This window comes from Centroberyx gerrardi, chromosome 13 (genome assembly GCF_048128805.1).
Source record: "Centroberyx gerrardi isolate f3 chromosome 13, fCenGer3.hap1.cur.20231027, whole genome shotgun sequence".
NCBI lineage: Eukaryota > Metazoa > Chordata > Actinopteri > Beryciformes > Berycidae > Centroberyx > Centroberyx gerrardi.
The window spans coordinates 27,022,752-27,040,187 of NC_136009.1; the positions used below are offsets into that span (position 1 = coordinate 27,022,752).

At 43.6% G+C, this 17,436-nt stretch overlaps 1 protein-coding gene across 1 annotated transcript in view; it reads left to right on the forward strand.

The window, feature by feature from the left end:
- Positions 1–17,436, forward strand: part of LOC139924064 (disco-interacting protein 2 homolog C) — a 241,252-nt gene that overhangs the window by 197,039 nt on the left and 26,777 nt on the right. The window contains exons 18-21 of the mRNA XM_078287890.1: positions 1,171–1,437; positions 2,653–2,762; positions 15,978–16,058; positions 16,719–16,842. Coding sequence (XP_078144016.1) covers positions 1,171–1,437; positions 2,653–2,762; positions 15,978–16,058; positions 16,719–16,842 — 582 coding nt within the window. The remainder of the gene's footprint in view (positions 1–1,170; positions 1,438–2,652; positions 2,763–15,977; positions 16,059–16,718; positions 16,843–17,436) is intronic.

A 17,436-nucleotide genomic window follows, 5' to 3' on the forward strand; every position in this document is an offset into this window, starting at 1 on the left:
AAAGAGACAGACAATGTCACACACACACACACACACATAAGTTCACACAACACATGTGCGCACATGTAGTGACACACACAAACACACACACACACACAAACACACACACACACACACACAGGACACACACCAGACAGACACATTTTAACAGGCCACTTCATAAAGAGACAGACAAGCTGACACATATATTTTCACACCACAGTACACACACACACACACTGTCTCTCTACATACATCAGACTGTACTGTACACACACACACACAGCACATGAACACACACACACCTCTCCTGTTGAGCCGGTCTGTCTGCTGTCACTCGCTGCCAGATCTGTGTGAGCCGGCATGGAGACTGCGGTGAAACTGTAAAAGCCGTCTGCATTTTTATGGCAGCAATAAAAACCAAATCTCTTTATTCGTTTACCATCACAGATATTGCCTCGCTGTTTTCCCCATCTAGCCGGTCTGGTAAAACACACTCCGCAGCGCTGGAGACCGTAGCAGAGATGAGAGGATGAGATGGGAACATAATGTGGCGGCATGGAGCTGATGCCCTTTTTGGCCTCTTCGGGCTTCTGTTTAGGGTCAATTATCGGTCAAACTGAAGTCGCACAAAACAAAAAAATGTGCTACTTATTGGTCAAAACATTGAAAATATATGACGCCGAATGCACTGTTTCTCTGTTAATAAAGATATTTTTTCCCACCAATATGTTTTGACTATGAAAATGATAATGTGATAAATTGATATTAATATTTGAAGCTATTATAGTGATGGAAATTCTAGAGGTTAATTTCAAGTGTTACATACTGTAGATCAATTTTGGAGAGAAAAAACGGTTTCCTGAAGTCTATTACACGCTATTATACAAAATTTCAAATATTTATATCATTCAATCTTTCGAAGACAGTTATTCCATATTCAAACATGTCATTATTTTAAGATTAAACGTCTTTACTTTGGCAGTTAGGTAAATCACTTCCCGTAATTCATTTTATTCCAGAAGTCATTTGGCGAAGGAGGTTAAATTCTTTTCAAATGATGGTTTTCTCATTTTGGAAGTAGTTTCACTTTCTAAGATTTACATACACACATTTACACACACACAACCTCCTATTTTAAAAACTTGTAATGTGTTTTTGTCTGTATTTCTGTCCTCTGTTGATCTGCAGCACACTTTATGACACACCTCTTTCCTTCAAAGCGCTTTACTAACACATCTGACCTGCCTTGCCAGGCGATAGACGGTATCCACCAGGTGGGGGTGTACTGCCTGGCTCTGGTTCCCTCCAACACGCTGCCCAAGACGCCGCTGGGTGGGATCCACCTGTCGGAGACCAAGCAGCTGTTCCTGGAGGGGGCGCTGCACCCCTGCAACGTCCTCATGTGCCCCCACACCTGCGTCACCAACCTGCCCAAGCCCCGGCAGAAACAGCCAGGTAGGAGGAAGACGACGATGAGGAGCGAGGCACTCTGCCAGGGTTAGAGGTTCAACTCCCTGTATACTCAGGGACTTTAGCTAGGCTTTCAGATAGGAGTTTTAGTTCTACAGATATTTCTCAGAGGCAGAGCTGCTCTGGAGGCAGAAACAATCTCATTGGTTGAGCTAAACCTCAGTGGGCGGAGCCAAAGAACCACAGTTTTTCTGGCTAAGTAACGTTAGACTGAAGCCCAGTGAAAAAGACAAGAGGTAAGAGAGGAGGAAGCTAATATTATGAAGCCTAGCACTCTGCTACTAACTGGAAAAATGTAATGTAATGTAATGTAATGTAAGTCTTACTAAGTTATCTAGGTTAGCTAGTTAGCTAGCTGCTGACATTCAACATCATGAATGACATGGTCATGAATGAGTGAAAAAAAAGAAATCATTGACATTTATAGTTTTTATTTAGATTTTTACCAGAGTTCCTTTTTTGTCATTCAGGTTTACCTGTTAGCTAACTCCACCAGCTGAGGTTTGACTCATCCAGTGAGATTATTTCCACCATGGAGCCTTTGTTTGTTTGTTTGTTTGTTTGTTTGTTTGTTTGTTCAGGACATATTTAGCCTACTGTTGCCTTGTTTCCACCTAGTCTCGCCTCTATAGGTGTATCTGCTGGCTAAGTGTTGAATAAAAAATGTTTGTTTGCGGGAAACAACCTCACTTCCTCTCCTCTTACCACTCTTGTTTCCTCTCTCCTCCTCCTCCTCCTCTTCCTCCTCCTCCTCCTCCTCTTTCTCTTCCTCCTCCTCATCCTCTTCCTTCTCCTCCTCCTCTTCCTTCTCCTCCTCCTCTTTCTCTTCCTCCTCCTCTTCCTCTTCTTCCTCCTCTTCATCTTCCTCCTCCTCCTCTTTCTCCTCCTCCTCCTCCTCTTCCTCCTCCTCTTCCTCTTCTTCCTCCTCTTCATCTTCCTCCTCCTCCTCTTCCTCCTCCTCTTCCTCCTCCTCTTCCTCTTCCTTCTCCTCCTCCTCCTCTTCCTCTTCCTCATCCTCTTCCTTCTCCTCCTCCTCCTCCTCTTTCTCTTCCTTCTCCTCCTCCTCCTCCTCTTCTTCCTCCTCCTCTTCCTCCTCTTCATCCTCCTCCTCTTTCTCTTCCTCCTCCTCCTCTTCTTCTTCCTCCTCCTCCTCCTCCTCCTCCTCTTCCTCCTCCTCCTCCTCTTCCTCCTCCTCCTCAGAGATCGGTCCTGCCTCTGTGATGGTGGGGAATCTGGTTTCGGGGAAGAGGATCGCCCAGGCGAGCGGCAGGGATCTGGGTCAGATCGAAGACAATGACCAGGCAAGGAAGGTGTGTGTGAGATGGGAGGGGGGGGCTGCTGGTTTTCACCATCGTCATCACCACACACACACACACACATACACACTCATCTTTGTACCGTGGACTGAGGTTGTGGTGGGATTCGAACCCGCAACACCCTCTCTCCATGCTTCATCCTCCATCGTGGTTTATTCTCATTCACTAGGCTTAGTCTTGTCATTTCAGTGTGATTTTTGAGATCTGATTCAGACACAGTTGGTCTGAAAATGGCTGTTAGGGTTAGTCTGCTAACGTTTCGGCACTAAAGCCATCCTCGGGTCGAAGGCTGTTCTCACCAGTCACCACAATTAAACCACAGAGTCAGTAGAAAACGCTGTGTCACTGCTCAGGTATCCCAGTCAGCTGTGTTGTTCAGATTCCCAGTCGACTCTGACTCGGTCGAGGCTTGGTGTCGATGCGAAGTCTGAAAAAAAAAACCCAGGAACAGCAGAGTGTTTGAGTTTCAGAGCTGACTGCAGAACGCAGCTTTTAAAAGCGTCGCCGAGGCTGCAGTGAGACCGACAGTGAGCACAGGAGAGCCTGGACTGGGCCTGGTTTCCATTTTAGAGACGAACTGTGGGTCCAAAAGCCCGTGCTGCGTTCAGGGACCGAGGAAGAGATGGGGCAAGACGGGAGAACTGGAATATATTCACTGTCCGTCCTGCCGTTTGAAAAATGTGACACCAACTCTGAGGAAACGATTGTTGTCAGGAAAGTAAAAGTCTCTAGTGGATATTGTTGAAGTTAGTGGTTATCCTGAACCCTTTCATTATGAAACTGCAGTAATTTGGGGAATATAATTGTCTGTATTTTGAGCAATGAAAATTTTTTGAGCAGCATTTTGTACATATAGCATTTAGGAGTGAAATGCCCAATGTTGATTCCAGCCTTATTACTCTTTTTCTTTTCTTTTTCAACTTGTTTGACTGAACCCTGTAATCAGGTGTAGTCCAAGGCGGCAGATATGTGACTCAATCTCCCAGAATTCCACTGTATTGACACGCGGCGTCCGGAGTTTCCGGTCTGGAAAGACTTCCTCGGGGTTTCCGCTGAGCTTCTGACGGAGCCTCGGTCAACATTTTCTTTAGATTATCTGGGATGTTGAGCGGTGGAAGTCAAACAGAGTTGAGGCTGCGGAGAGTGTTTTTCTAAGCTGCTGGACGAGCGCCGCGCCGACAGTTTGACGAGGCAGAGCTGCAGGAAAACACCACAGGAAAGTCACATTTCTGAGATTGTATTCAATTTTTATTTTACTTTATTTATCCTTTATTTAATCAGGCAGTCTCATTGAGATTCAAGAGAAACCTGAGGACAGAAAACTCAAGAAATACACAATTCAATTCAGTCACACGTGCCAGAAGTCAGTCAGCAACAAATATTACAAAACATAAAAAGCATTATAAAAAATACTACATCTTACAAATTCAAGTACAAACATCGTCGAAAATGCAAGATATCGCTGCTTTAAAATCACTTTGGGAGACAAGAAATTATCATGTCAAAGTGCTTTGCTGTGTGTTCATTTATAAGGTGCAACAGTACAAGAAAGCCAAGTCTCGCCAACATCAGAATTTATTTTTAATACTCTTTTGGTGATCTTCCATCCAAAGTTTATCAAGCTATTTGATGGATACAGTAATGGATTTGTATGAAAATATACTGTAGAGCCAGAAACAGAATAAGTTTTATTGGCCAAGTAAGTTGCACATATAAGGAATTTGACTTGGTGGTTTGCTCCCATAGCTTATATTAAGCATATAAGATAAGATAAGATAAGATAAGATAAGATAAGATAAGATAAGATAAAACAAGATAAGATAAGATAAGATTGCACTTTATTGATCCCCAAGGGGAAATTTGGGTGCAGCAATTGGTGGAACAGTGCCAAGGAAGTACAGGAAAGTAATATGTTAAAAAAAAATATGTAAAAAATTCAAAGTAAAAAATGTAGGGAATAGCTGCCAAGCTTGGTGGATGGAAGTTTGAGACTGTCCTTTACCAGGAAGGGTTCGAACCCCAATAACACCCAACGTATCCGTCCCTGACCTCTGACCCCGAAGATGAAATGCATACATGTGTGTGTGTGTCTCAGAGGGATATGACAAGAAACAAAATCCTAATTACAGAGGGGGTAACATGGCAATTTAGGACTGAAAGACAGAAGTAGATGCGAAATTTCCCGTTCTCCATGAAATGATTACAGTTTCAGTCGCTGCTTTTATTCGTCACTTTTCTCCTGACGCAATACGGCTATTTTCTTTTTTTTTTTTTTTCTGTGCGACTCGACGTGGCAAAGTAATTATTGATAAAGGGATGTCTGATGCCTTCAGGTGAGGAGAGAGAGAGAGAAGAGAGAGAGGAGAGAGTGTGTTTAGATACTTTGGCAATACTGTTCATCTAATATTCATGCCAGTGAAGAGGATTGAATTGAATTGAGCAAAATTGAGATAGAGGGAGAGAGAGAGTTGCTGACGGAGGGAACAAGAGAGAAAAAGAAAGAGAGGAAGAGAGTGAGAAAGAAGGAATAACAGCGAGAGAAAGAGACATGGAGAGCATGAGAGAGAACAAGAGTAAAAAGATAGAACACAAAAGAAGGAGAAAAATAGAGAACAAGAGAAAGAAATGGAGGACAAGAGGGAGAGAGAGAGACAAGGGACAAGGGACCAAGAACAAGAGCGAATGAGAGAGCGAAAGAAAGAAAGGAATGAAGAAAGAGAGAAAGAAAGATGGAAAGACAGAAAGAAATTAAAGAGAGAAGAGAGAGGAGAAAGTCTGATAAAGAGAAAACACCAAAGAGAGAGAGACAACAAAAAAGAGAACAAGAGCAATAGATAAAGACGGAAAGAACAAGAGAAAGAAATGGAGGACAAGAGGGAGAGAGAGAGAAAACAAGAATGCTAGAGGGACCAAGAACAAGAGCGAACGAGAGCGAAAGAAAGAAAGGAATGAAGAAAGAGAGAAAGATGGAAAGACAGAAAGAAATTAAAGAGAGAAGAGAGAGGAGAAAGTCTGATAAAGAGAAAACACCAAAGAGAGAGAGAGACAACAAAAAAGAAAACAAGAGCAATAGATAAAGACGGAAAGAACAAGAGAAAGAAAGAGAGAGAGAGAGAGAGAGAGAGAGAGAGAGCGATAGAGAGCAATAGGCAGCGTGTGGGGCGCTGACAGAATTGATTTTTCACTTTTTTCTTGTGCTGAAAAATCTCATCAATTACAGTGAGAGTCGGCCTCTAATGGGAAGAGACAGAGACCGCCTCCATAGCAACGCACAGGGGGGCTGGAGGGGGGGGGTGAGGCTGGAGGGGGGGGGGGTGAGGCTGGGGGGGGGGGGGGGGGGGAACCTGCAGACTCCTGACTGGCTCAGGACTGGAAACACTGCCGCTGATCCAGTTTTGACGAAACTTGAGGGAACGATGCATGTTGCCACTGTGTTCGTGGTATTTTTAAAATTCTGCAGTTTCATAAATGATTGGTCCAAAGAGCCTAAACAAGGCGAACATGTTTGTTCTGATTAGCCCGGATGTGGACTGCATCATTTGTACGGGATGATGTTTGATATTTATTTTTTATCTTGTTCAAATTTAGTCTAATCTGCTCTGATAATCTGTGGGGGTTTTTTTTGGGGGGGGGGGGGCGTTGTGTGTGAGTGGGGTTAGCTTTCACTGAAGCTGAGTTTGGTGAATGCATCTGGCATCCAAAATCTTTCTTTGTTGTTTTAGTGAGGTGAAAAGACAAAATTCAGTTTGTGATTTGGGGTTAATGAATATGAAAACGCCCCGGTATGCTGTGGCCGTTTCTCCACCTGCCTCTATGTCTGCTGGGTTTTAATTGTGTCCAAAGAATAGAAACTCACTGCTTGCTCCTCTGCTTTTGGCTGCTACTGCTTTCTCTGATCATCATCAATTAATCACTAATTAATTCATCGATTCATTTGTTCATCCGTCCGTTCATCCCTCCATCCCTACTGGTCTTCACCTCCTCCCTCCATGTCCATCTCTCTGAAAACCAGGCCCTCTGTGTGAATGAGTTCCTCTTGTCCCTCACACGGACTGTTGGCTCTGCTTTTGCTAACGTTCCCTCGTTTATTGTAATGCACAGTGTGTTTCTGTGTAAATCTGTATAACCTCACAGAGTGAAATGTGATTTACTCCTGAATGCCTTCTCAGATTCCTCTTTTAATAACCTTTATTCATCATGGGAAGGTTGATTCACTCTGCCTCACATTCTCCCAGTGTAACAGTATAGCAGCTCCATGGAGCCGTCGGGGGGTTTAATGCCTTGCTCAAGAGACCCTCCAGTAGTTTCTTAGGGAGTGGAAAGCGTCACTCATTCAGGTTTTTTCCCAACTGTTCAGTCCCTCCAGGAACTTGCGATTTTGCGATCGCAATAATTAACGCAAATTCAAGAAATCTCTTGCAAAATTGCCGCAACTTTTCCGCATGAAACGGCCAAATCAACAGGCCGCTTGTGATTTGGACCAGTTTTCGCATTCGGTGTCGTGGTAACTTACGTCATCGCAGCGCGCATTCAGGTGGAAGATGAACAAAACTCACCTGCCAACAAAAATTACTGCCATAGACCGTGCAAAACAAAACAAAAGCAGCAAGAATCGAGGTGAGTGCAAACTTCAAGCTCTTGGAAGAGTTAATAGCTTAAACGGAGAGTGGGAGAGAATAGGGGGAGGCTGTGTGTGTGTGTGTGTGCGTGTGTGAGTAACAGAGAGAGAGAGAGAAAAAAAAAAAATCCCTTTGCTTTCAATTTTTCCCAATTCCCGCAATTTTACCGCAAAAAGAGCACATAAAACCTCGCAAATTGTATCGCAATTTTTGAGAAAAGCCGCAGCAAAATCAAGCGTTTTGGCCGCAATAATCACAAAAAAACTCTGCAAACTTTTCAGTCACAAATCCAGGACTGTTCGTCTTCACACTTCATCTTAACCCTCTGTGGTAGTGGTTCTCAACGTGGGGTCCGGGGACCACCAGGGGTCCTTGAGGGGGTTCCAGGGGGTCCCCAGCAAACTGATGAATTGTTAAACTTCACTATCATTTAATTTTTGGTTTGTTACTTTAAAGCAACACTGTGACAATTGGGGAAAAAAATAAACGAGAGTATCCTCTTAAATTAAAATCATATTAACCAAGGCAAACAGCAGTAGGTACTTACCGTGTGTTTGAATGGTAAAAGGTCACTCATTATTATATTTGTCACTTATCTTTTATTGGGAACTGTATCGTACAAAAGTTAACAATGAGCATTAAACAGTGTGGGTTCATATTTCAGAGATATCTAGTGCATTGTTTTTCATGTTATTCATATCAGAGTTGGCAGCGTCCTCTCTGTCTGTGATGCAGGTCGTCTGTTTGTCCCATTTTCTGGGGAATATATCTTCCTTAGTCCTTTGGATAAATGTTCATTTTTCCATTGCAAATATTTCCCCTACAATGTCCGTCCATTGTTCAAGTGCAGGGGCTTCAGTTATGTAGCAGTGTCTGGTGATAAAGTAAAACCTTACAAAGGTACCAGTCACATTTTAATACCACATCCTCTGATATTACACTGAGGTAAAAGGTAACTTAACTTACTATAAAACAGTAATAGAACTTTATTTACTTTACTACACACTATGCTATACTTATAATATATCATATTTTTGGTGGGACGGGGTAATCTTGGAAAGTTGCTTTTCTCAGTTTCCTAGTAGTTTTATAGTTTCATAGTCAAGAACATAATTAATGCTCTTTATCTTTGTAGGACAAATTACATGTGACGTGCTGTAGTGTTTTCTGCAGCCATGTTTTAAACCTTTTTATTTAACTTAATAAAGTTAAGTACCATAAATAGCAGGTGGTGGCTGGGTTGTGTTTCACAGAAATTAAAGTTCACTTCTGATAATGACAGCAGATACTGAGCTACAGGCTGCAGTGTTAACATGGGAATTCAACAGCAACACACACACACACACACATACACACACACACACACACACACGGATCAAGGATAAAGCTCCACTATATGAGACCAGATTCCTATCTGTGGCCTGGAATTTCACACAGACACACACACACACACACACACACACACACACACACACGCTAATACAAATATACCACTCCACATACACAGTCTCATTATTTCTGTCTTTCTCTGTCTCTCTCTCTCTCTCTCTCTCTCTCTCTCACACACACACATTCCTCCAGGCATACACACTCATTCTCTCTCTCTCTTTGTCTCTCTCTCTCCCCCTTCTTGGTTTCTCTCTCTTTCACACACACACACACACACACAAATGCTTTTCGACATACACACTCATTCTCTGTCACACACAGAGAAACTCTATCTCTCTTTCACTCTCTCTCTCTCTCCCTCTGGCTCACACACACACACACAGAGCCGCCACACACCACACACACGCACACACAAACACACACACACAAACGCACAAATATCCTCCTTACCTACACTCATTCTCATTCTATCTCTATTTCACTCATTCTATCTCTCTCTCTCTCGCTCACACACACACACACACACAGGCCCTCCCACTCTCCCCACCCACCCACCACTACACACACACACACACACACACACACACACACTCTCCAGACAGAGGTTCTTTGTGTTAGTGTTTAGCATGCTCGTCGTCTCTCACAGAGATAACAGGTTTTATCTCCAGGCAGGTTCAAGTCTTCAAGTCCCAGGCTTCAGTCAGACTCTGTGTGTGTGTGTGTGTGTGTGTGTGTGTGTGTGTGTGTGTGTGTGTGTGTGTGTGTGTGTGCGTGTGTGTGTGTCAGTCTCAAGTCCCAAGTCTACATGTAGAATAGCAAGTCAAGTCCAAGTCAAGTCCATGTCATTAATGTCAAGTCTCAAGTCTAAATGTAGAACAGCAAGTCAAGTCAGAACAAATCAAAAGTCCAGTATCAATTTAATATCTTAAAGAAAACTAAATGGTTTTAATAGGATATAAATGGCAAATATAAAACCTTCCCATACTCAACTGATGCCTGTGACTTACAGACTGGATCCTCTATATTTTATTGAAATTCAAAGATGAACTTCAGTTAATTCTCCCTTTGGCTGTGTAACGTTTTGGAAATTAACTTTACATTCGCTTTTACAGAAGTCTGAGAGATTTTGGAGGATTGTGTTTGGAGAGCAGCATTGAACAGCACTTCTTATCAGGGAGATATTTAAAAAAAAAAAATGTTCCACCTTGAGGAGGTAGTGTGTAACTCAGTGGGCAGAGCAAGGCACTAACACTGCCGGAGTTAGCGGTTTAATTCCCTGTGGAGCCACCAGTGCTGGATTGAAGTGTGTAAACCCGTGGCTCTGTACGGCGTTCAGGATTAAAGCCTCCTCCGAACGGCAGATGTTAATCTACGAGGCAGGAAACTGGGGGAACCGGAAAGGAAGCCGACTTCATTTGCCGTCATGAAGGTTTTATGAAAGTCTGCAGTCGGGCCTGACAAGCGGCTGAGTGATGTTTTCATTAGGGGGGGAAAACCTCCTTTAAATCTTTTCACCCCCAGAGATTTGCGCTACATGAAGCCGGTGGCAAGTACATGAGAGAACTTTTCATCAACCGAACCCTTTAAGTGTCGACTTCTCCGCTTTAAACAGCTAAACAGCGGGCTGGTGTGGAGCTGAGTGATGTTTTCAGCAGGAGAACACGATACTCCACTATACTATAGGACTTCAAAAATACTGTGGCCTTGAAGGAGCTGCTGTACAACAGAATCTCTTAAATCAGCAACTACAGTAAACATAGAGGCATTTATCTTTGCATTTCCAGCATCTCTCTGAGCCTTACCAAGAACAGGCTGTTTCTGTCGCCGTGTCTTTAAGGCTCATTAATATTAACGACCCCTCCGTTCCGATTGGCTAACCGTTTCGAGAGTGAAACGTGAGACGCCGCGGCCCGGCGGCTACAGGTAGGGAAAACTCTCCGGTAATAAACGATGACGACCGCTTGACCGCTTTGAAAAAAAACACTTTGTTAGTCTATTATTTCTTACAGAAATGATAATGAGCGAACCTTTGTGACGCCGCAAAGTTACGGAAGTCCAAACGGCTCGTTTAGAGGCTCGCTTTTCTAATATGGATTGTGTGGATTTAGTTGGCGACCGTGCATTTTGATACTTTCACCATGTTTAGATAGACCATCCAACTCCTTTATCATCACAGAGGCAAGGGGAGTCCTGCTTTACACCATATGGGACCTTTAATACTCAATTCTGATTTCAAAACAAATTATTTCCGAATGAAAACAAATTATGTAAACTTAGTTGTTACTTGTAGTGTGTAAGTTAAAGTCTTGATCCACAAGTTCCTCATTTTCCTGAATTTAGTCTCCATCTTTGTCCCTCAGCCTCACTGTGGTGTTTCTGCACTGCACTTCCCACAGATCACCTGTCAATCAAACAGTGTGGGCGGAGCTTGGATTTTCTGTTGATGCAGTTTGAGTTTCTCTTTTTTTTGTCTGTTCAGCCATGGTGGCTATCACTGCTCATGCTAACTACCCAGTTCTTCTTCTTCTGTTGATTCCAAACAAACCAGGAAACGTAAAACGCATCACTTCCTGTGCGGCAGAGGGTTTTTCCCAGGAAAGAGCTACCAGACACCGGCTGTTTAGAACAGACAGAGGAGAAGCTTTATGAACTGGATATAGGCTGGATCACTGTTGTGATAGAGCAATATGCGATACAGAGTAACAAAACTGAAATTTATTTATATGAAAATGTCGTGGATTGCTAGTTTAAGACCTTAGTTGGCAAAAGGATCCTCTATATTTTGGAGATACTGAAGTTTTTTATTTCCCAAAACATACATGTTGTTTTGGAAATGAAGTCTTCATCTGGACTGAGCAGAATCCCTTCAAGGCGCTCGGTAACAGGGAGTCGTCCGGCCGCTCGCTACGATCACAGACAGGAAATATCCGATGACCGGCTCTCAACAGCAAAACAGCTGTGATGACCTCAGAGCTGCAGGCCTCGGGTGTGAAGCTGCACGCCACAGCTGCAATTTGCAAAGCATCCGAGGATTGAGGCACAGGAAAAGGTGGGAGGAGATGTGATGGGAGGGGTGGGGGAACAGTGGGTGAAGTTGTATTCCCTCTGTCTGGTTTTCATATTAAAGCAGTCAAATTAACAGTTCATTTCACAACAAATCCCAACCTGAAGTTCATCGTTCAGTATCTTCAAAATATCTGTTGTTATTTTGTCAACCATGGATGGAAGTAACCTAATACCCTTTAAAAGTAATAATTTGCTTTCATTTTGTGCTGTCAGTCATTTTGTGAGAGTAGGTGCCACTCTTTTCAGAAGGTGGATAACTCATTTTGGAATGAAACCCTTTTAGAAAATTGATGATATAATATCCCAGCCAGCAGCAGGAGGAGGCCAAGTTTAACATCAATCCAAACAAGCAGAAAAATGTCACAATATCACATCATGGCACGATAAAAAAATCATATCAAAACACTTTTGGAAACTGTTTTGAAGTGATATCAGAATGATATTTAGGTCCTGATTTCATAAAACGATGCAGGCAGCAGCTATGGACGACTACAAATGTCTCAGCTTCACTTCAGTGCTATATTTACACGGTTTTCAATACTGGTGCAGGCTGTTGTATCAACATCTACTGAACACTAGATTCTGTATTTGGGAGATTAAACTCACAGTACCTCTGCATGCCCCACTGATATTTATTACCCAGCATCTCTCAGGTATAAAATTGCTTTAGATTTGTAGTATTTAGCTATGATGATGCTAACTGTGTCGAACTTGGAGGCGTCCTGGTGGCTCAGTTGGCACATGTCACTGCAACATCCTGGTTCAAGTTCAGCCCAGGACGTTTGTTGTGTGTCATCCCCATCTCTCTCCCAGTCTTCCCTTCTCCCTCTCTAGTATCTGTCAAATAAAGGAAAAAAATGCCCCCCAAAAAATCAAACCTCCCCATCCATCATGTTTTTAGCTCCTTCCATTTGATAGTTGTAAATGCAGTTATCGCCAAGCTATGAAGGGCGAGTCCCGTTCACATGAGGTTTTCTGATTTATGTTCTCTATTGATTTGCACTCTGGACATATAAATGTGATTTTGTGCCACACCTCAAACATTTAGGATGCACTTCACCCCCTGAACAGGACCATCAGTCCGACCCAGTGTGACTGCAAGAGTGTGAAGCAGAAAAGGAATCGCGCTTGCTCATTTCAACCTTCCACTGGAGGAATAAAGGTTAAAATATAAGCTCCTCCAGCGTAATAACTCCCTTTCGAATGGCCTTTCCCTCTCTGCAAAATTGGCAGCACAAATCAAGCGCGCCCAAAGTCCTCCCAAACATGAGGAGCACAGTGCAGCATTGAGTGCAGGTCCGTTTGCTTTGCGGCCGGCGGATTAAAACCCTGAACACTGAATCCTCATCTGTCACCAATGGCGGCAGACTGGCAGAACACACACACACACACACACACACACACACACACACACATACACACACACACACACACTGAATAAAACTGTCTTTCTCTGGCAGAACAAAACGAAACAGGCGTGAATTGCACCCCGTGCTATTTACCACTCGGCAGCAAACCTTGAAAAATTCATGAGGCTGGAGACTCTCTCTCTCTCTCTCTCTCTCTCTCTCTCTTTCTCTCTCTCTCTCTCTCTGTCTCTCTCTCTGCCTCTTGATTTGCTCTCTCTTTTTCTCTTTCCATCTCTCTCATTTGTCAATGCTCCATCTCTCTTTCTCTCCTCGTGTCAATTTCAAATTCAGTTACATTATTGGCGAGACTGTCTTTCTTTCTCTCTCTCTCTCTCCCTCTCTCTCTCCCTCTCTCTCTCTGTCTGCTGTTGTAAAGTATGAGGCTTTGTTACGCTCTCTGGTCTGACTGCAGGTTTCTATCCATCTGTCTCCTTCTCTTTTCCCCTCGCCCCCCTGCTTCCAATCATTTCACCCACTCTCTCTCTCTCTCTCTCACCCACACTTAGCTGCCAAAATATCATTGCTTGTATCCTCCAGTATCACCTAGTATCCTCCAGCATCACCTAGTATCCTCCCAGCATCACCTAGCATCCTCCAGCATCACCTAGTATCCTCCCAGCATCACCTAGTATCCTCCCAGCATCACCTAGTATCCTCCCAGCATCACCTAGTATCCTCCCAGCATCACCTAGCATCCTCCAGCATCACCTAGTATCCTCCCAGCATCACCTAGCATCCTCCAGTATCACCTAGTATCCTCCCAGCATCACCTAGTATCCTCCCAGCATCACCTAGTATCCTCCCAGCATCACCTAGTATCCTCCAGCATCACCTAGCATCCTCCCAGCATCACCTAGCATCCTCCAGTATCACCTAGTATCCTCCCAGCATCACCTAGTATCCTCCCAGCATCACCTAGTATCCTCCCAGTATCACCTAGTGTCCTCCAGCATCACCTAGTATCCTCCCAGCATCACCTAGTATCCTCCCAGCATCACCTAGTATCCTCCCAGCATCACCTAGTGTCCTCCAGCATCACCTAGTATCCTCCCAGCATCACCTAGTGTCCTCCAGCATCACCTAGTATCCTCCCAGTATCACCTAGTATCCTCCCAGTATCACCTAGTATCCTCCCAGCATCACCTAGTATCCTCCCAGCATCACCTAGTATCCTCCCAGCATCACCTAGTGTCCTCCAGCATCACCTAGTATCCTCCCAGCATCACCTAGTATCCTCCCAGCATCACCTAGTATCCTCCCAGCATCACCTAGTGTCCTCCAGCATCACCTAGTATCCTCCCAGCATCACCTAGTATCCTCCAGTATCATCTAGTATCCTCCAGTATCACCTAGTATCCTCCCAGCATCACCTAGTATCCTCCAGTATCACCTAGTATCCTCCAGTATCACCTAGTATCCTCCCAGTATCACCTAGTATCCTCCAGCATCACCTAGTATCCTCCAGTATCACCTAGTATCCTCCAGCATCACCTAGTATCCTCCAGTATCACCTAGTATCCTCCAGCATCACCCAGTATCCTCCCAGTATCACCTAGTATCCTCCAGCATCACCTAGTATCCTCCAGTATCACCTAGTATCCTCCCAGTATCACCTAGTATCCTCCAGTATCACCTAGTATCCTCCCAGCATCACCTAGTATCCTCCAGTATCACCTAGTATCCTCCAGTATCACCTAGTATCCTCCAGTATCATCTAGTATCCTCCAGTATCACCTAGTATCCTCCCAGCATCACCTAGTATCCTCCAGTATCACCTAGTATCCTCCAGTATCACCTAGTATCCTCCAGTATCATCTAGTATCCTCCAGTATCACCTAGTATCCTCCAGTATCACCTAGTATCCTCCAGTATCACCTAGTATCCTCCCAGTATCACCTAGTATCCTCCCAGCATCACCTAGTATCCTCCCAGCATCACCTAGTATCCTCCAGTATCACCTAGTATCCTCCCAGTATCACCTAGTATCCTCCAGTATCATCTAGTATCCTCCAGTATCACCTAGTATCCTCCCAGCATCACCTAGTATCCTCCAGTATCACCTAGTATCCTCCAGTATCACCTAGTATCCTCCAGTATCACCTAGTATCCTCCCAGTATCACCTAGTATCCTCCCAGTATCACCTAGTATCCTCCAGTATCACCTAGTATCCTCCAGTATCATCTAGTATCCTCCAGTATCACCTAGTATCCTCCAGTATCACCTAGTATCCTCCAGTATCACCTAGTATCCTCCCAGTATCACCTAGTATCCTCCCAGCATCACCTAGTATCCTCCCAGCATCACCTAGTATCCTCCAGTATCACCTAGTATCCTCCCAGTATCACCTAGTATCCTCCAGTATCATCTAGTATCCTCCAGTATCACCTAGTATCCTCCCAGCATCACCTAGTATCCTCCAGTATCACCTAGTATCCTCCAGTATCACCTAGTATCCTCCAGTATCACCTAGTATCCTCCCAGTATCACCTAGTATCCTCCCAGTATCACCTAGTATCCTCCCTGTATCCACACTAGAAGACTGGATTCTTCCTCTGTTCTCTATATATTAGCTGTTCTGTCACCTTATTTATGTGTTCAGGATGGGTGGTGTGTGTGTGTGTGTGTGTGTGTGTGTGTGTGTGTGTGTATGTGTGATGTGTGTGTGTGTGTGTGTCCCACTTGTCCCAGTCTCACTCTGTGTTGTGTTTCTGTTTGTGTCTTGCAGTTCCTCTTCCTGTCGGAGGTGCTGCAGTGGAGAGCCCAGACCACTCCAGACCACATCCTGTACACACTGCTCAACTCCAGGGTGAGACACACACACACACACACACACACACACTGGGGTTGCAGATTGGATTTGGATTGTTGCAGCAGCAAAAATAGGATACAGAAACAACAGAACAGAAAAATAAATAAGAATACAGGTACGGGGTGATATTGAACATAACACCAGCTGACTATTACAACACTGGAACGTATTAGGCAAAAACATACGGATACAAAAATATGAACACGTATCAATTTACAGTGTATATGCAAGACGACACAGCAGAAAGAAAATGAATAAAAAAATGTCCAATGTAAAAATATATGAAAACAAATGAAAATATGAAGATATATGCAATATATAACAAATGAGAAAATATGAGAGTGGCAGCCAGTGACCATTGTTGTCAATGCTGTCAATATCATTACTATGAAAATAGTATATATAATAGGATTTATTAATGTGCTCAGTCTGTAAATATGAATGTGTCAATTTTCACTCTGTGACCCTGAAGGTAATTTGCATAATGGCAGTGTGACACTGTGGTTTGATTACAGCTGTTCAGCACCGAGATGCTGCAACGGAAAATATGACATGACACCTGCTGATACACACGGCTGATTGAATGTGTCAATCATCTCTCCGCTGTGTGTGTGTGTGTGTGTGTGTGTGTGTGTGTGTGTGTGTGACCTCCTCCAGGGTACGATAGCCAGCTCTCTGACTTGTGTTCAGCTCCATAAGCGAGCGGAGAAGATCGCCGGCATGCTGGCTGAGCGAGGCCACCTGCAGGACGGAGACCACGTGGCTCTGGTCTACCCTCCAGGTAAACACCCGGGGTCTGAAGCAGGGTGGGGCCACGCATGAACCGAACTGAGAATGCATGGTAGACTCCAGTTGGAGGAGTGTGAATGTGAAAGTCTCCCAGCTGTAAGGAAACAGAATGTGAATTGAATTGGAATGACAGGAAACAGAATTTAATTCCATTAAATTCCATTAAATTCCATTAAATCCCGCTTCTAAGAGAGTTTATCTCGACTCGATAAACATTATAAATCAAATCATTATGAATCAAATAAAAGACAGACAAATCAAATGCATCCAATCATAATGTATGGATTACAATTACATGTTATGCATCAAATACTACCTGAAAGGTTCCTTTAACATTTTATGATATTCAGTATTGATAATATATAACACTATGCGTGAAGAAAAAACAATAAAACATGGAATTTCACCGAATTTTGACTATGGATGTCATCTCAACTTTAATTTTGGTGCGTTGTACTGACGTCAACATCAAAATGTTTTCTGGCTGTCCTCATAAACAGATTTATTTTGTAGGTAAAAGTCTGTAACCCATAATGTGTTTTACTCTCACGCCAGCAGTCATTTTTTTAAAGGGTGATCTCATCAA